Source organism: Cajanus cajan, chromosome 2, assembly GCF_000230855.2.
Source record: "Cajanus cajan strain Asha chromosome 2, NIPB_CcT2T_4, whole genome shotgun sequence".
In the NCBI taxonomy this organism is placed as follows: domain Eukaryota; kingdom Viridiplantae; phylum Streptophyta; class Magnoliopsida; order Fabales; family Fabaceae; genus Cajanus; species Cajanus cajan.
Window position 1 is genome coordinate 10832106 of NC_138518.1, and position 21237 is coordinate 10853342.

Here is a 21237-nt window from a genome sequence, read left to right on the forward strand (position 1 = left end):
TTTGTCATCAGTAATGTCAAATGTCGTTATCACAGATTATGTGGTTACTTTCTTAGTCTCGTGAACCAACAGGACCCATCTCTTCCTTTGGCATTTTACTCACCAACAACAAGGGAACAAACATCCAAGCAAAGTTTATTGTTCTTATTATACTATTCAATTCACTATGTATTATAATATTAGTTTCATGGAGACTGATCAATAGATAAACAGAATCTTGAATAAGTGATTGTGTTAAATATCATGAGAGAAGTTTTAATTGCAAACTAATAAACACGGAAATCAAGTGATATAGTTGTTCTAATTTAACTAATAATTTTAAATTTAAATTTTTAAGTATGAACTCGGCAAGAGAAGATTAATTGCAACCTACATTATTCCCACCCTTTTGGTCTATAGACTCTACCAAAAGAAATATTAGTTTTTTCTTGTTTTTGTTAACTTGGAAATCAAACAGAAACCAAGAACCTATCTTTATCCAATTTCGCACCCCACCAAAGTTGTGTTCTGCGGTGGTAAAGCAAACTAAAATCACTTCTCTCAACAGTTTGGTGGTTTTTGCATGATTGCACCAATAGCCTTTTTCCTGGTCTGGCTTCTTGTTTTCAATTGTCTTTATCATAGAGGGCAAGATAGTACAAAGGACAGTTAAAGAGGAAAAAGAGCATACTATTGAATAGTGTTAGCCTCGTTATTTATTAGGAAGCACAAACACCAATTGCCTTCACTCATCATAGACACAGTTTGTGAAACTACATACCTTAGAATAATGTCTTGGTTCCTTGTAATTCTGTTTCTCAGTCTCACATATGGTAGTGCTTCGGAGACTAGCCATGACAAGAAGCATCCTTCTGCTGTTGTGGTTGGCTCGGTCTATTGTGACACTTGTTTTCAACAGGATTTCTCCTCAAAAACTCATTTCATTTCAGGTCCATTTTGCTTCCCTTACTGATGTCATGGTTCAGTTTCATATCATTTCCTTGCAAGTGCTATTTAAACTTCGTGACATATCGCAAAGAATTTAACTCAGTAATCAAAAGCGAGTGACATATAGCAAAGGAATTAATTTAGTTGATTGAGTAGTTTGTGTGAGTTGTTGTAAGTCTTCAATATTATACTCGTTGATTGAGCAGTGTGCATGAATTATTGTAACTCTTTGATACTGTATTCTTTAATTGAGCCGTGTGCGTGAGTTGTTGTAACTCTTTGATACTCTGCTCGATTCCTACTAAGAAAGAAAGCTGTAACACATGTTTTATTCTGTTATGTGCAGGTGCCTCAGTAGCTGTGGAATGCAAAGTTGGGAATTCAATAGTACCAAGTTTCAAGAAAGAAGTGAAGACAGATGAGCATGGAGAATTCAAAGTGCAGCTACCTTTCAAAGTGAAGAAACATGCGAAGAGAATCAAGAGATGCACTTTCAAATTGATAAGTAGCAGTGAGCCTCACTGTGCTGTGGCCTCAGTTGCTACCTCTTCTTCAATGAGTCTCAAGACAAGAAAGCAAGGAGAACACACATTCTCAGCAGGGTTGTTCTCATTCAAGCCTAGAGAAAAACCAAACTTTTGTAACCAAAAACAAAGTGATCCAAACTCCAAGGCACATGTTCATGAGAAAAATGAACTTCCTAGAAATACATACCCTTTGACACCATCAAAAGTTCATACGAGAGTGTTGAAACTCAATCCAACAAAAAGCTCAGACAAACCTCACCCAGATAAGAATTTAGGTGAAGACTTCTTTTTTCCTCCAAACCCATTTTTTCCACCACCATTGATCCCTAACCCATTTCAGCCTCCACCCCTCATTCCAAACCCCTTTCAGCCACCTCCTCTAATTCCCAACCCATTTCAACCACCAAGCCCACCACCTCTGATTCCAAACCCATTCCAGCCTCCAAGCCCACCACCCCTTCTCCCAAACCCATTCCAGCCTCCTCCAAGCCCACCACCTCTCTTCCCTAACCCATTCCAGCCTCCCCCAGCAAGGCCACCATCTTTGTTTCCTCCTTTCCCACCAATTGTAATACCTGGCTTAACTCCATCACCACCACCACCTCCACCACCTGCACCAATTTTCCCTGTCCCTTTCCCTCCACTATTCCCACCTCTGTTCCCTCCACCTCACAGTCCTGGCACACCCCCTTCTTCATCTTCTTCTAAGAACACTTCTCCTTGATTGAACAGATGAGGAATGCTAGCCATCATATATCTCATACTCACCTACTAGTACTTTTTTTAATTATTAGTTAAAATTCAGTAAAAATTACAAATTTTATAAGTTTCAATTCTCATTTAATGGATCTTTTCTGATTAAGTGATCGAATTCGAAACTACTAAAATTTGTGATTTTTAATTAATATTAAAAAGAGTATTAGAAATAGAGTATTAAAATGAGTTAACTAATATTAAAAAGAGTATTAGAAATAGAATATTAAAATGAGCTTCTCAGCAGCTTAGCATACTAGTAGTTTGTATAAATTTCTCAATAAATATTTATAAAAGAAGAAAATAAAAATAATCAAAGAGGTGATTTTACCTTGTTAATTGGTTGTTTTCTTTTTTAATAAATGTACAACTATCTATGAATCGTGATATAATGATATATATACATATCTATGTTATGGATCGTGATATAAATAACAAAACATGGGATAGATATGTCGCAGATATAGCCACTACAACTTAGAAAAGGAAACAAATAATATATTAGTAATCATTAATAGAAAATGATTAAAAATTGGATCAAATCAGTTTGAGGATTGGGTCAATGCATGATTCATAGGTCAAACAGATAACTTTTTTTTAAAAAAACTTTGTTATATATATATATATATAAATTTTAATAAAATTTATATCATATCTCAAGAAACCTAAAAAACATTATATCAATATAATATACATAAAATAACTAAATTATATTATAAATTTGTTCAATAAGTACAAATATAATATAATTTAAGTGTATAATTATGTTGTCAAATATAGTTTTTTTGGTCAATTAGTTTGCTTCAACTTATGACATGGTTTGAATCTTAGTATCTATTTTCTATATTTTACTCAAATTTTAAATAATGAATCATATATATATATATATATATATATATATATATATATATATATATGGGTCAATTTATTTTAAAAGTAAGTTTTAGTAGACTTATTTTACTTAATAACACATATTTTACATTAAATTTTAATAATCTTATTGTTAAATTAAAAATTCTTAATGTATTGATTAAGTTTATAAATTCTTAAAAAATTTAAAAATTATGTGATAATTTGTTATATATATTCAAATTAATATATAAAATATTTTTATGATCTCACTAATTTGAATTAATGAAATAAAAAATTAAATAATTTTTAAAATTTTTAAAAATTTATAAACATAATTTATGTATTAAGAATTTTTAATTTAAATGATGAATTATAAATATTTGATGTAGAATAAAAATTATTAAATAAAATAAATAAATTTCTCTTTTATATATATATATATATATATATGTGAAATGTATAAGTAAAATATCATGTAGTGTAGTGGTTCAGAGAGTCTTCCAAATCCATCACATCCCAAACTTGACTCCACTCACTATATTATATACAGATACACAAAAAAAGTATTACTATAAATATTAAATATATAAGTATAAATTTATTTGATAAATAAGAATAACTTTTTCTTCCTCTTGTTAAGTAAAAGGACAACCAGTGAGTCCTAAATGCAACACGTCAGCGCAGATTTTTTCAGTTTCTACCTCTTTTTTAATGAGTATTAAGATGAGAAAACAAGGAGAACACATATTCTCAGCTGGCTTGTTCTCATTTAGGCCGTTAAAAGTGCCAAACTTTTGTAACAAAAAACAAAGTGTTCCAAACTTTGAGGCACAAAGTTTAGAAAAATCTCAATTTGATAAAAAATTTGCTGAAGATACATTTTTTTCCACCAATCCCATTTCTTCCACCATTTCCACCAATTCCATTTCTACCACCACTCCCACCACTCCCTCCAATTCCATTTCTTCCACCACTACCTTCAATCCCATTTCTACCACCAAATCCACTTCCCCCTCCCAACCCTAACCCACCTCCAAGCCCACTTCTACCTCCCTAAATTCCTAATCCATTGCCACAAAAAGTCCACCACCACATAGTCCAATCTGCCCACCAAACCTACCACTAAGTTCTCCTAAGCCATTTCATCCTTAAGTCCTACCAAGAAAACCTAGTCCTGGCACACCCCCCATCTTCTTCCATGAACCCTTCTTATATAGAATGCTCATAGGGAAACTAGTTCATCTGTATAAGTTTCCTAATAAATAATTGCAGGAAAATAAAATAGAAAGAAAAAGCTAAAGTGAAGTTAAAATCATCTTAGGTAGTAAAGTAAATGTTAACTTATCTAAGCTTGTTTCTTTCTATAATTTTCTTTCTATACAAGTGTGAATTCAGAAATTTATCTAAGCTTGTTTTGTATCTATGTACACTCTTACAACTTATTTACTTTCATTATAAATCATGGTATACACATATATGGATAAAATATAATAAGATAAACATGAGATATAATGTGGATATACACATATATTAGTAATTAGTAAAAAATAAAAGGTTATGCACTTCTTAAAGTTACAACCATTTAAATTTATGTTATTTGTATAATTTGTATCCACAAATCGTTCTAGACTTTTATGATCATGATTTGATTATACATTGCAATTAAAGATCATTTCTAAGAAAGGATACCATTGGAAAAATGAAGAAATATATGAAAGTGTAGTTCATAAAGTAAATACAATTTCTTGATATTGACATGGGGATTTGAAATCAAATGCAAAATGTTTACTTAGTAAGGAGAAAAGCTAAACTTTTGTTATGAAATGATAGTATCATGCATCATTGTTGTGACATCCTCTATCACATGTGTTAACATATTCATAAAAATTAAGAAAAGATAATGAAAGAGTCTAAAAATAACTTTAATAAATAGAAAATAGTTCGTAAAACCCCTTAAATAGAAGAATCATATCTTTAAACCATAAACCATAATGAAATGCTAAACTAGTTAATAACAAAGTCATTACAAATAAAGGTACCAACATAAGTCCTAAGATGACCAAGACTAAGAAAACATGAAATCCTAAACTAAAGCCTTAATGCCACGTACTATCAGAGCTTAACCCATCATTAAAGCATAAGGGCAAAGCCTTATCTCCAGCATCATCATCAAGATGATCCTCACTTGTAAAACATACACAAGAATAGAAGAAAAAAGAGTGAGAAATATCTCACTCTACTATCGAGGTGTGATATGACTAGGTAGCCACACAACAAACAACATAACATATATCAACAAACAATCTTAACAATAGGTATAAATTAAATAACTCAAGATATCAACAATGCAAGATTCACACAAAAGTTATGGGCATAGGTTTTACTAGTCTACATGCAAGTGGCGCCAATAAAACACTTTAACCCTGCTTGAGGCACAAATAGAGTGGCCTAAGAGAACATGTTAGTGCAACCCATCATGACACTTTATACTAAGAAGAGATATACCAAAACACATTGTGACAGCTGTGTCACGCAAGTTTCACCCAATGCACACAAACAGGTAGAACTACGACAACAAAACTTGACAATCCCCAAAGTCATGAATCCCTATGCTTACACAATAAGGGCCTATATTTCATGTTGTACTCTTTTAGACAAAAATATTATACTCATGATGCATGTTAGGCAAGACCTGGTGCATAATTCATATCACATGTATTCATCAAAGTTACACATCATATCCTCATTTATATCACTACTAAGCAAGCATACCCATACTGTTTATAACACCCTAAGGTTTTCAAAATTAATAAAAAAAAGTGTTTTAATTAAGTAATTGGGTTTTAGAAATAATAAATATTTATGAGGTGAAAGAGGAGTGTTTTAGTATAAGGGTTCATATTAGTTATTTTGTTTTGTAATTTACTTTAATAAAATGTGAAGGAAATATTTTATAACTATAGTTAAAAAGTTTAATCAAGAAATTTAATGTTGGGTTAAGGGTTATTGTTTTTAAAAAAGGGTCAAACATATGTTTTCTTTTATGCTTACACTTAAGATCTTCATCGCTCTAATTTCAAGAATGGGAAGAGAAAAACCATAAAAGATACCTTAAATATCTTCATCCTTCATGAAGTATTCATCGATATAAAGGGATTGCGAGTCTTCTCTTTTAGGTGTAAGTTAACTATTGGGTAAAGAAGTTGACCCAACTTTTATGTCTATTTATTTGTCTCTTAGGTGAATTTAGGTTTTGACCTGTAAAATGAAAATTTGTGTTCTATAGGTTTTGTACGATCCTAGTATGTTATAATTGAATGGTATGCCTGATAAATTTTGTATATATTATTTTGATCATGAATATGTTAATGCCTGTTGTTTATGTGAAAACTTTTGTTTTATAAAGTAATATGAAGATGGGTGTTTAATTATGGATATTTGTGAAATTGATTTGTGAATTGAGTGTTTAATGGTATGATAATTCGTAAGGGACTTAAAACTAATATATGGAGAAATGATAGTCACTAAAAGGGGGGTTGAATAATGAATATAAAAAATGCACTTTTTGCAAGAGAGTAAAGTAGTATCTGTAATAGACAAAGTACTGGAAGACTAATCAAAAGAATAGATGGAATACCGAATGTTTTTATACTGGTTTGCCTCACCCACAAAGACTACGTCCAACTTTCAATCTAACTAAATTAAGTTCCACTAACTTTCTCAAAGTTACAAGATTTCTTTCCCGAGCCACTTCTTGCTCTAGAATAAGTATTCTTTGACTGGCCTTTTCAAGCCAGTACCCAAGTATTCTTTCAGATCAATCTCATAAAGATTGTTTTTTCTCTAAGTTGCAAAAAGCATAGACCCATCATCTTGCTTAACTATGTGTATGTCTTGGTTAAAGACCACAATATAACCACTATCATAAAATTGACTTTGCTAAGTAGGTTATACTTTAACCCTTCAACGTATAAAACATTAAGAGTAGTGGGTACGGATGCATTACCTATCTTACCTATACCCTTTATTTTTCCTTTGTCACTTCCAAAAGACATAGATCCTTCATATGGGTTGGAGGTTTAGAAACATAGACATTTCTCCAATCATGTGTCATGAGTAACCATTGTCTAGGTACCAACTTGAATCCGTCCTTCTTCCCACCAAGGACATTTGCAATAGAAATGATTTGATTTTGGTACCTAGATTTTCTTGGGTCCTTTCTTGTTAGTCCCAACAACCTTTGTTTGTCCCTTTCGTCTGCTTAAAAGTTTTACTTCTTTTCTATCAGCAACAAAGGTAGACTTAGGCATGGTTTGAGATGTCTTAGGACCAAGATCAAAGCCAAGACCACTATTTTCTGATGGAAGACTTTCATGTCTTAACAACATATTCATGTTAGAAGACCCTTCTATAAACTTAGTTAGGTCCTTCCTGAGTTGAATATTTTTAGTTTACAATGTTGAGATTTCAAAAGGAACTAAACTAGCAATCTTCTATTTTAGACTTTGGAGTTCCACTTTAGAGATTTTTTTAGCTCAAGATTTTCTATTTCAATGAACTTTAGTTTTTCTTTAAGCTTCTTTTACTTGAGAGCAATCATGTGGGAGTTAAAAAGTAGAGTCTCATAAGACATCCCTTCCTCATCAGAGTTAAATGGACTAGAGTTAGGTTAAAATTTATCTCTTTATCTATCTTAGCGTTTGCCATAAACAAATGTTTGCTTTCTCATCGTCTGAGTTGTTGCTGCTATTGTCAAGATCCTCTCATGTGGCCATTAAGCTTTTCTTGATATTTTTCTTGTTAGACGACCTCTTCTTGAGAGAGGAACAGTCAACCTTTACATGACTAGGCTTCTTGCACTCATAGAAAATGATGTGTCTATTGTTTAAAGAACTAGACTTATTAGATCTCTCTTTCTTTCAAGGAAAAGTCCTTATCTTTCTCTTCTTTTTCATCATATTCTTGAACTTTTTAGACATGAGAGAAATTTCATCATCTATAGAGTACTTAGAATTTTCATCTAAACTTTTAGGTTTAAACTCAAGCTTAAATGCTTTCCCACACTTTTTATTTTTGTTGGCCTTACCACCTTTCAAGGTGATTGTGTCATTTCCTTGTTGTGGTCCCTATTGTTAAGGAGAACTCATGAACTCCTAGAGCTCCAAGAAGTTCATCTAAGGTTATGACCTTCAAGTGGCAAGTTATGGAGAAAAGATACACACTAGAAGGGGGTTAAATAATGTGTATCAAAAACTCACACATTTGTACAATGAAAAGAAAATAACTTATCAGACAAAGTGTTAGAGAAGATTTAGATGAAACACTAAGATTTTTATATTGGTTCATCTCAACCACTAAGACTACATCTAGTTCTCAATCCAACAAGATTAAGTTCCACTAACTTTCAACAAAGTTACAAGTATTCTTTTATCAAGCCACTTTTGGCTCAATCCTAAGTAGTATTTGACTTGCCTCTTCAAGCAACTACCTAAGTATTCTTTGAATAACAAGCTTCTCTAGGCTCAACACCAAGTATTCTTTCAAATAAGCCTTTCTAGGATTAACACCAAGTATTCTTTCAAACAAGCCTCTCTAGGCTCAACATTAAGTATTCTTTCAAGCAAGCCTCCTAGGCTCAACATTAAGTATTCTTTTAAACAAGTCACTCTAGGCTCAACCCTTACAACAAAGGTAATAGATGATTACAAGCTTGTTTCATCTATTCTAGACATGTTGCAACCAACAACAAAAGCACAAGTATCTACAAAGAAATATATATATATATATATATATATATATATATATATATATATATATATATATATATATATATATAGATTTACAATAAGTGTTTCTTTGTATGTGAGTTTCTTCTCTGTGTATCTCAATATGCTTCACTTTTTTTTTATTTCTTGAAGACTTAATCCTTATATAGTAGTTCAAAGAAGATGAACATTGCGACAATTTGAGTTGAACTCACATGTTGCTTCACAAGTTACTTTGTTTATCTTCACTACCGGTCCTAGTGATTATTGTTGCTTCATTTAATTCGAGCTTCAAATGCCTTTTTCAGAAAAGCATGTATCTCTTATCTAAACTAGTAAGCTACTTATCATCATTTCTTTCCAAAATAAGTATAGTAGAAGCAACGTCAGTGTATAGTAGTTAAAATCAATATAGAGTAGTTCTTGCAAAACCTTTTTCTATTTTTTTCCATGATATCTGAGATTTTTCCTTTTGTTTATGATAGATAATTTGACTTTTCCTTCTTTAATAGAGTTTTTAGAGTTCCAAGACCTCTTTCTCGTTAGATTTGTTAAGGAATAAATCATTTAATCAAATTTACTATTCGTCTCAGTTAAAAGTATACAAATGAATAATGAGATAGATTGTATGTTTCATCTGGTTCTATTCATCTTATAGACAATATGTATTTTACACTTCGTCTGATATAAAATATCTTATAGATAATTCATTTTGTTTAAAATAAAATCTTTTGTTTGTTATCATTAAAACTTGAGGGATCCAAGATTATCTTTGACTTAACAATCTTCCCTATTCAATCTTGTTTTAATTTCGAAAGAGATTTTCTTTTGGTTAGATGCAATGAATTTTCATTTTTCAAAAAGGTTTCGATTACAAAGCTGAATGTATTTTTAATAACGAAAACATATTTTGATTTAAAAAGATTATATTAGACTAATGTAAATCATATATCTAAAATTTTGAAGAAAAATCATATGAACAAGTTTGACATAAAGCTGAGATTTTTCTTGTGACTCGTAATTCATCATATTTTCTTAGTCTTATCAAACAAACAATATAATGTTTGTGATAGACTAAGTCATCAGAGCATAGAGCATTTATCTAAACTATATATCAGAGCATACAACTTTTGAACATATTTAAGGATGCATATATACCAGAACATGTCTATTTATATTCAAGCATTTAACAAAGTTTGTTGAGAAAAAGTTTAAATTTATCAAAGCTTGACAGATTTATCTGAGATTGTTTGATTTTTCAAACCTTGTTTTATCTTGATTTAAACAAAGCATTTAGATGATTAGAGCATTTATAAAATGTCTTAGACTATATGCAATGCATAGGGGACTCCCTCTAAAAACATGCATGATGAACCATAGTATCAAAATATTAAAGCATTTAAGACAAGTATCAAAGCTTGAAAAATTCTCATCAAACAATAAAAGCCAAGAATTAGAGCAAAACACAATATAAGAGCTTAAAAAAATCTCATCAAATAATCAAAATATTACAGCTTAAATGATTTTTATTAAATATCTAAAATAAAGTGTCAAAGCAACAAAATATAGTATCATAATTAATTCAAATTAGAGAAAAAATTAATGTAAATCCAAAAACAAGAGTTGAATTTAAAACTTTTGAAAGTAAAACTATAGTTTAACTCCCTATTTTAGCACCAGCAAAAGCTAGGCCAACAATAAGTCAAGGCTAGATCAGGCTTCATCTTCGTTTGAGCTCCGGTCAATATTGAGGCAAGACAACAAACTGTCCATTGAGTGAGGGTCCAATAGTGTTTTGTGGAGAAGGTGGAGTGGATAGTGGGGTCGAAGAAGATGGGCCAAAGAGTAACAAATAGTGATGACGTATCAACAAACTCATTAGAATGGGTTAGCTAGAGACTCAAGTTGTCATCATAAAATGACGATAAGAATTATGTAGATGAAGGCTAAAATGCCCGGTCAACCTAGTCAAATGAAGCAGTTGTAAAGTCATAATGAAGAGTACATGTTCAAAGAAAATTATATTTGTTCAAAGTATTTGATATTAAGAAAGTTTGTGGAAGAAGTTTGGTGAGAAGAAGTGATGAGATGATTTAGATTTATAAACATGGGGAAATAATAAAAACTGAGCATGAATTTGGTATGGCAAGTCATGAGTTGAGTACAATGGTTGCGAGTTGGTATGGTGATAGGATTTATGAGAGAAAAGTTGTTGCTGAGGTGATAAGTCTCTGGATTTTCTAGTGTTCCACGCAATGTTTTTTGAACACCAACACGTCTTTTGATTTCATGAAGACACCTGACACATTTAAAAAAAACATTAGTGCACATTTGCTTTATTGGTATTGCCATGTGTTAAGTCTCATTTCTACTTACTTTTTGATGCAAATTATTGAGAAAATTCAACTCCTCCATTCAATCTTACAATATAATTGTTCTCTTTTGATTCAATTTTTGTGCATATATAGCTAATCCAAACATCACCTGAAAATAAATTGATACACCTCCTTTTTTGTGTAGATATTGAGTAGAAGAGTTGATGTTGAGGATCCATGGGATTGGAATTTGAAAGAGCCAAAAAGGAAGAGCTAATGAGTAAGAGAAAGCAATTCTCGTCGGGCGTATCAATACCTTCTTCGGGCGTGCTCAAGGCTGAGAAGACCAATCTCTATATTCCATTATTGCACCGAGCGCGTAAGTATTTTCGTCGGGCATGATTCGAGGTAGAAAACAACTATTCTCTAGAAGACATTACGCCATGCACGAAAGTATAATGTGTCGGGTGCATAAATCCTATGCTGACTCGTCCAACTCGTATTTGAACACACTTTCGAGGGTTTCTCCCTCATTCACACAAGGAGTAATTTCTAGAGCTGTGAAAGGAATTCCCAGTACTTGGGACCATGCCGTGTGTATGTCTTTCATTCGGTTCTTCCATCTTTTCTTCTATCTCTATTTTTGATTTGCTCTCATAGTTTTGAGTGGTTATACCCAATTTTTGTTGGGGTTAGATGTAACCAACTAAAATATTATGTATTATTTATCCTAACAATGATAAATGCTTGTTTCAGTCATTGTTGTATTATGTTTCTATTCTCAATGCTTGCTTTGGATTGATCTCTCATTGCTTGATATATATAGGGTCCATTGGTTATTAGAAAATAGCCCTTGAAACCAGCTCTGAAACAGAATACCTTGTGGGAAATGTATCTAGGAATGGAGTTTGGCCCATTAGTAGTCTCAATCCCTAGCCATTAATGTCGGTTCATATGTTGGATACTCAAGAGATTGATATTCAATATATGTTCTTAGGCTCTTTCTCTAAGGAATTAGGTTTGAGTATACTTTTAGGTTGACTAAACAATGTATGCAATAAGAGAACAACTAATTCATAAGAGTGTAGTTCGGTGACGTCTAACCCTCACAATTTCACAATTCCACAATATCATTTCTTATCCCTTCCACGCACACAGACTCTCTTCTAAAATTAGTTTTACAATAGTTTATAACATTTACTTCAATATGCATCACGAATTACAAAATGGAATGATGACATCCTTGCTTGCATTGATAAAGAGATGACACTCAATGGCAAGGGACAACTTAGACTCGTTGGATCATAGCTCCTCAAGGGCATCTTTGATGGAGGGATTGGCGGAAATGGAAGTGTGGATGAAGTGTTTGATGAAAGGTTTGAGAGGGGGGTACTCTAGGTTTGGCTCACTCCAAGGTAGTTGAAGGCCACTTCTAGGGTTTTTCTTTCAAGGTGGAGATAGGTAGGGTTTGGCCGAAAATAGCCAAGGGTGACTAAGGAAAATATCAAGGCACAAAGGCTCTCTCAATATATTAATTTCCAAAGTGATTATATGAAGCAATACCTAGGGTATATATAGATTATGGTATGAGGTGGTGGGCACACAATTAGGGTGATAGCTAGGTCATAAAGTGTGCACATTTCCATGCTAAATGTAATGGAAATGCAACACAAATTCATGCCACATGCAACCCTAATGTGATGCCTACTTGGTGGCCAAGGATGAAATCTTTGGCTTGGTTATGCTACAACTAGGTGTATGATAAGACCATGCAACCTAGGTACCCTCCTCTTGGGCCTAAGCCTTTCCAAGTCCAAAAATAGATCAATTCTCACCAAAAATACATCTAGGCCTATTTTTCACCCTAATAAAATACCCTAGCTACAAATTAAAATCCTATAATCTAAAGCACCCCATAATACAAGGGTAAAATGAGAAATACAAGTAAAAATAAATCCTATGACTAAGGCACCTCAAAATACAAGGGTAAAATGAGAAATACAAGTAAAATAGTTCCTATGTCTAAGATACCCAAAATACAAGGGTAAAATGGGAAAATAAAGACAAGGGCAAAATAGGCATAAAAGATAAATTCTATGCTAACAAGGCTTAGGAGATTGATCAATATCCTTTAATCACAAGAAGCATGTCTCTAGGGGTATTAGCTCCCCTATCCTCTTTCAATCTCCTAGCCATGGACCTATTGATGGGTCCCACACGAAGCTCCAAGGATGGTCCTCTATCATGGAATCATTCTTTAGTCACTAATAGTCATTAAATGCTTATTTTACCTTATTTAATCCCTGTAGATACGATCTTATATATTACTTGAATGACCGATGCACTTGCCATGTTTTTTAGTCTGTGGTTAGAAATTAAATTTCATTTTACAAGAAAAGAGACTAACCCTAAACAGAACATCAATAAGTTTTTGACATCATTGTTGGGGACTAATTAAGGCAATTTAGTATTTACAGCTATTTATGACTTGTTCCTTTTACTTTTACTGTCACTTTACTTTTGCATGTAATTCTTTGAACTGACTTGTGCGCTCTAGTCTCTTATTTTCTCTTGTACGCAAGGTACCATCCGGACTAGGGGGACCAATTCTTCTGAGCAGCTATTGAGTGATCCTGAAATTGAACGCACAACAAGGAGGAATAATAGCAACTGGAGAAGAAGGAGAAGCAGAGCAAATCAAGCTAGTCAACCAACCACTCATATTCCTGAAGCTATTGTTTCTACTATTCTTGAATCCACTATGGAAGATGGATATGAAGGTGGTGCTCATAACAACAATGCAAACCGGAGGTGAACTATAGGTGATACTTTCACTTATACTAGCCTAAGGAAGTTTTCTAGTGAGTAAAAAAAGGTCATCCAAAGAAAATGACATGCAGCGAGTTATACTCATCCAAATGATCTCAAACCTATCTTAAAAAAGAAAGAAAAGATAATAAGCTACAACTCTTATGAAGGTATGAAATTCTAAAAAGGTCATCTACTTAGCTAAAAATTTCAAAAACCATAACCAATATATTCAGCGCTAACAGCTAGACCTTTGTTTACTAAGACAGCCATAACCACAACTAGATTTATAGACCTCCATTTTACCTGATTTAAATTCCATTGAAAAGATAACATCCAAGGATAAAACTTTTATGCAAATCACAAAAGCTAATTCTGTCAATAAAGTACTCATACTGGCACAACAAAACTGAAGCGAAAACATCCCCTACGCCAGACAACAAAAAAGTGTACCAAAATCTATGGCCACGAAAATACTTTAAAACACTTCCAAACCCCTGTCTAAGCTTCCCCCTACAATCCTAAACCAAAACAACTCACATATTCAGAACAAAAGACTTAGAATCTGAAATAAAATCATCATGCAATCTAACCCATAAAAGGTTATCATGCAAGCATCAAAACTCGAGATCACCAACATTTCTTCCTTTCATCAAGAACACTCCAAACTCCAATTCTCAACATACAACCTCCTTGGATTCAATCGCTACAAATATAGATTTCATAAACTCCACCAACCATAGGATCTTAATACCTTTGAAAAATTAATGTCTCAACCAAATCTAAAGTCCCAATAGTTTCTAGTTGATTAGCACAATATTTTGTCCACTACTACTCGCACATATGCTTGCAATACAAGCGATACCATCCAACCACTACTTCTTACGTAAGCAAGAAGTATCAAACAAATAAGCAATCATAAGAATGAAGAAGAGAAGTCATAATGGCATTAGCTAACACTATCATGTCTCCCATCCATATTCTGAGAAGAGAAACGCCCAATTAAACACAATACCAACAACACAAAGAGAACAACATCATCATCATCATCATCACAAAGAAAAGAATCATCAAAGTACACAACAAGCAAAACACTGTCAGAGTACACAATAGAATCATGATAAACACATAACACACACGTCCGATTTGAATCAACCAGGCTCTGATACCACTAAATGTGACACCCTCTACTCTAACATATATAATAATTATAAAAACATCTTCTTGGGTTAAGTAAAATCTTTAGAATTAAAACAATGGTTCCATTAACATAAGAGTAGAGAATTGACATTCGTAAACTTAAAACATTGCCAAATGCAAAATTTATAGGAAAATAAAACATGAGTTTTTCCAAACAAAATAACAATAATGAAATCCTAAACTAAGCCTAACTATGCTTCGATGTTACATATCCTATCAGAGCACTCCCAATTGAAGCCTAAGCCCCATCACCAACATCCTCATGCTGATGATCACCTGTAACACAATAAAAATACACATAAAGCAAACAGGGGAGTGAGAAACATCTCACTCAGGTTCAGGTGCAGAAATAAAGGTTAGACAACATACACACACACACAACAAACATAATACAAGTCACAAGCACAAATCACATGTAAACAATACACATACACAATCAGTATCACATGCACACTCATTTATCATGCAATAATGTCATGGACTCGACTCATAAATGCATGCATGTGGCGCCAATCACATATCACATATCACTGGTGTGCTGCCTAAACAACACACCTAAGGTAGTCTAGGAGTACATGTAGGGAGCTACCCATACACTCTCAACTAGAAGGATGTACTGTTAGGGTCTGGTCGGGATAGCAAAGCTGCGCAAGTTACGTCTCGTTCTCACAAATGGACAAAATCGAGACATCCAAACCGCACTATCCCCTAGGACTCCCCCAAGCTGTTACGCAAGGAGGGCATTCCCTAATGGTGTACTCCATATCGTACCTTTCACATAGATGCACATGATGCATGTCACACACATTCACACTTCATGGACTCATCACTTTACTTGTCATAATTACTCATATATCATGTCTCATTGTCACATATCATCATATTTCATATCTCATATTCATTTTTCATATTGTCTCATCATATTCACATAATCTCCACAGAGCACTCTAATTCTTATCAAAATATATTCAAACTCAAAATTAAATATACATTCATGCCCAGTAATCATCAGGAAACACAATAGAAAACTCAAAAGGTAAAACAGAAAATATTCAAAATTTTCCTGTTTCTCATAGGGTTCCCATAGGAACCCATAGAACACTCTAATTCATATCAAAACTTGTTTATTTTTAAAATTAAACACATATTTACACTCAACATCACACAAGGAACGCAACAGAACATTCAGAAAGTAAAACAGAAAATTTTCATAAAGTGCATGTTCCTATCAGGCAAGGAATTGGGGCCAATCCTGCTACCCAATAATTATTTCCACACCTCTAAGCGAGGTTTATCACTCCCCTTTTACCTTGATAAGTAGAAGATGAAGCTAGAGCAGAATCTGGTTGGTTTCCTTCTATTGGTTCTCCTTGGTCTTTAGAAAGCGTAGAAAGGAAAATGAAGTCAGAAGCATGAAATGTTTTTGGTAGCCTCAGGTAACTTCCTAACTGCTGATAACTTGTAGCAAGCTTTATTAGATCTTCCACTATGGATATTTTAGGTGCTTTGTGACAACCTTTCACACTACACAAATATCTCATAGATCTCAAGAAATATAAACAGAGAGAGAGAGAAAAATTTCAAGCTATAAGGAGTTCTGGATGAATTTTCTAGCCCCCGAGAGCAATATCTGATGCACCTAATTATAGACATCAGAACTGACTAGAATGGTCCGTTCCGGATTCAGAACGACCCATTCTAGACAATTCCGTTATGGGTAAAATGTGAATTTGGAACATCCCGTTCCCAAATTGGAACGACCCATTTTGGATACGAATTTTACTCATAACAACTTGTGTTTGAATGGCCCGTTCCAATCTAGAACCTTATTGGGCTTTGAGCCTTCTGATGTCCTATCATGTTGTTTTCCCAAGCTTTGGGAGCTCCTTTTTTGATAATAGAAGTCCATTTCTTTGTTTGTATGCCCCGGACAAAATTAGGTGTCTACAATATTTATACAAAATATCAAAATAATTTCTAAAATATCTTAATATAATTTATGAAAACTAGGGTGTTACACACCCTCTACCCCGTCACACAAGATACAACCTATGCACACAAAAGGGGAAACTAGGACTTCCCAACCAAGTTATTATTAAGAACTCATCCCCAAGCTTTTACATAAAAGGGTCTTCCCTGACAATATATTCCATATCATACCCTAAAAAATACTTGTATATATATGATACATGTCAAACAGACTCTACGCATAACATTTCACATGATCTCATTAATTCATATATCACACATTTTATCATAACATATCATGGCTAAGCCTCGTTTAAACTTCTCATTATATATATGATCCTCACAAGATCCATACACATCAATCAACTTATACATAGCTCACAATATATCATATCAATGGCATATTCACTATAACCAATTATCAACAATAAGTAGTACAATGATTACACAACATCATCTAATACACCTCAAGAAAGAATTATTATGAAATCATCTAATCATATGTTAGCACATTAACAATAGTCACAAATAAATCAACGTCACTAAGAATTTGAATCAATAATTAACTAGTATAGTAACTTTTATCACTATCACACATTAAGTCCTCAGGTATTGTTATCACCAAAACACCTCAAATTTTAGAAATTAACACATACCATAACTATCATCATCATTCACAAACTACATTTTCATAACTTTATCTTCTAAGATATCATGTAGTGCAAACATTTTATCTAGAGTTATATATATTCTATCAATTTGATCTTAATTTTCTTAGAAAGCTAAAACAATTATCTCCAGCTTTTATGTTGACCTCAAGACTTAATTCTGCCCTGGGGTAAAATTCACTATAACGAAGTGTAAAAATTGCACGTGATGAACCCAAAACCCGAAAACTCAAAACCAATAAGTAAAAATCACGATTAAAGCTTAATATTACTCTATTATACCATTAATTACTCAAATCCAACCTCAATTTCACATTTTAATTACATACTTTTATTAACTACTTACACAATAACCATTTAGGGTTCCCACAAGAACACCAAAACATACAATTTCAAGCTCATTTTCAAAAATTACCAATACATACATACATATTACCTCAAATGGAACATGCAAGGAGAAATAGGAAAGATAAAGATATATTTGGGAAAAACCCTTCATATTTAGACATACAAGAAATATAAGATTAGGGGTTAATCCTACTATCCAACATACAATTTTACACACAAAGCAATGTTTCTCACTCTCCCTTACCTCTATGAACAAGGTGTAGATCTTTGAGTCATCTTTAGCGATCTCTAGTTCTCCCAGTTCTTCAAAGCACAAAATCAGAAGAGAAAGAAAATGAGAAACATAAAACATAAATTGATGTAATGCGTCTTAACTCCTTAACCCTACCATAAAACAAATAAATCATAGTTACGAATTCCTTTCACCTTAGTTTATTCAATTAAAATCTTTCATCATATAACCTTATTTTATACATATATTTATATCAAATAATTAAAATAGAATATTCGGAAAACTCCATTAATTATAATAAAATACATTAATTAATATAATATATATATATATAATAAATATATTTCTCCCAAAACAAATTATAAATAAAATAAAATATATAAAACATTTTTCAAAATGTATTTCATTACACAAATAATTAAAACATATATTTTCTCCAAGTACTTATTGTAACAAAATGTCATAAAATACATATTTCTCTAATAAATATTATACAAAATAATTTTTACAAATATTTATTATTTAATTAAAAAAATCATAATTATTAAAAACCTCTAAAATATTTTATAAAATCCTTTTAATTAATTAAAAAACTTATAAGAAAATAACCCCGATAAATATAAAAATAAATAATAATTAAATAATTATATTGGTAGAAAATTCAAGGTATTACAATCGGTAACTCACTTTCGCATTCAACTAATTATGTAATCCATTAATCACGGCTACTTAAGTCAAAAATACAATTTTACAGATTAATATTATTATATCACAATAGCACTTTTACAAAACTAAGGAGACATTATATACATATATACATGCACTTACAATCACAAACAACAAATGCATAGGTTTAATCCCTCGCACATACAAATAATGGGATTGGGGTCAATTCCACTATCCCACAGAAAACCCATATCCCAGACCAAGGTTTTCACTCCCCTGGTCTTAATTGATGCTAAAGCTTGGGTTTGGATTTTCGAGCTCCTCTCCAACAACTTTTGGCACTCCTCCTTCTTTGGATCATGAGATGCAAGGTTAATAGTGTGTTTGTATATCCATTGGCATACATTGCAAAGCATCGAAACGGAAAAACATGAGTCTTGATGGATTAAAATGAACACATGTTTGCCTACTACAAACAAAAATTGAGACAACCCTATCCTACTGACGAATTAAAATAATATATTAACTTTATCTTTTGTCTAACCCGTCAGTAAAAGTCTAACCCAATTAAAATAATATATTAATCTAATCATTAAGAATATATTATTCCCAATTAATTACTCATAGCTATTTTAAAAGATAAATAACTTAATTATCAAAAATAATTTAGTTAAAAAAACTTTTTATTAACTACTCTCATTTTTTTCCCTTCAAATTATCCCTATTTAATTAATTAAAATATTATAATAATTTATTATGAAAAAATGGAATAAACAAACACATATATACATTATATATTTTTTTCGTAGAATGGTTATTTTTTTTAAAGGAAAAAACAGTTTATATTAACATTCATAATATATATATATTACTAAGATTCGGTATGTAATAATTATTAAATAAATTATATAAATTTTAATATATATTTTACTTTACTATCATTAATAGATTTTTTTTATATCATATTAATATAAAATATTTTCATAACAAATATGCATTATTAATTCTTCTCATGTTAAAAAATATTATTTATAATATATCCATATAATAAAAATATATTTTTAATTAATATATGTCATTGATTTAAATAAATAAATTAATATTAGAATTATAAATCAATTCATATATATTAAACACGAATATTTATCTTGCGTCAGAACATTTTTAGAGGCTTTTATTTGACGAGAGGATTTTTGGATATTTCTTTAAGTTATATAATTCTTTTTTATTTATCAAAATTATTTATGAAAATCAATTCCTTTAAAACATGAACTATATGGGGGAAAAGATAGATACTAGAAGGGGGTTAAATAGTGTATATCAAAAAATCGTATGTCTTCAAGTTCTTGAAGTAGTATCTAGAACAAACGAAGGATCAGTAAGAGGAATCAATAAAACAGTATTTTTATGGTGGTTCACCTCAACCACCGAGGTTCTGTTCAGTTCTCAATCTAACTAGATTGAGTTTCACTAACTTTACTAACTTTCAACAAAGTTACAAATATTCTTTTACCAAGTCTTCTAATGCAAACAAGTGTTCTTTAACCGACCTCTTTAAGCCACTATCTAAGTATTTTTTTACAAATAAGTCTCTCTAAGCTCTACCTTATAACAATGATTATGAAGGTATTACAAGATTGTAATTATCATCTCTTTTAGACGTGATCACAACAAATCATTTCAGTACAAAGACCCTTGAAGAAGATTTTCTAAAAGATGAATAAAAAATGGTTTTTCCATATTTACACTTTTGTTCTTTGTATGTGCTTCTCTATCTTCTTTCGAGTTTTAGAGTTTCTTATATAGTAACTTTGAAAGAGATGAACATTTTAGTTTTTTGAGTTTGATTCACAAAACTGCTTTGCCTTACTCCTTCGTCTCATCTTTAGAGAGAAGAGGTATCCGTTGGTGCATTAAATGCTTTGATTAATGTCTTTAACCTAAACAAAATCCTTATCTTTGGTAAATAAAGCTACTTATCATAGAAGAGTAGCAAAACGAGAACAACAATAAGCAAAAAGTTAGCATGCAAGTGAGAATGCAATCCTTTTTTAGCACCTTTTCTATGAAATCCAAGAACATTGTCCTTTGTTCTGCTACTCTTCATGCTTTTATATACTTTTAAAAAAATGTGAGTTCTAAGACAACAACTTTCAATCTATTAAGGTATGAAACATTCATTTGAACATTTAAACTCGTCGGTCATAA

At 31.9% G+C, this 21237-nt stretch overlaps 1 protein-coding gene across 1 annotated transcript; it reads left to right on the plus strand.

Annotated features, from left to right (window-relative positions):
* The first annotated feature begins 491 nt into the window (after positions 1–491).
* LOC109814927 (uncharacterized) lies at positions 492–2546 on the plus strand. Its single transcript, XM_020379467.3, has 2 exons — positions 492–929; positions 1274–2546. The coding sequence occupies exons 1-2, from the start codon at positions 770–772 to the stop codon at positions 2176–2178; spliced, it is 1065 nt and encodes a 354-aa protein (XP_020235056.1). The 5' UTR covers positions 492–769; the 3' UTR covers positions 2179–2546.
* The last annotated feature ends 18691 nt before the right edge of the window (positions 2547–21237 follow it).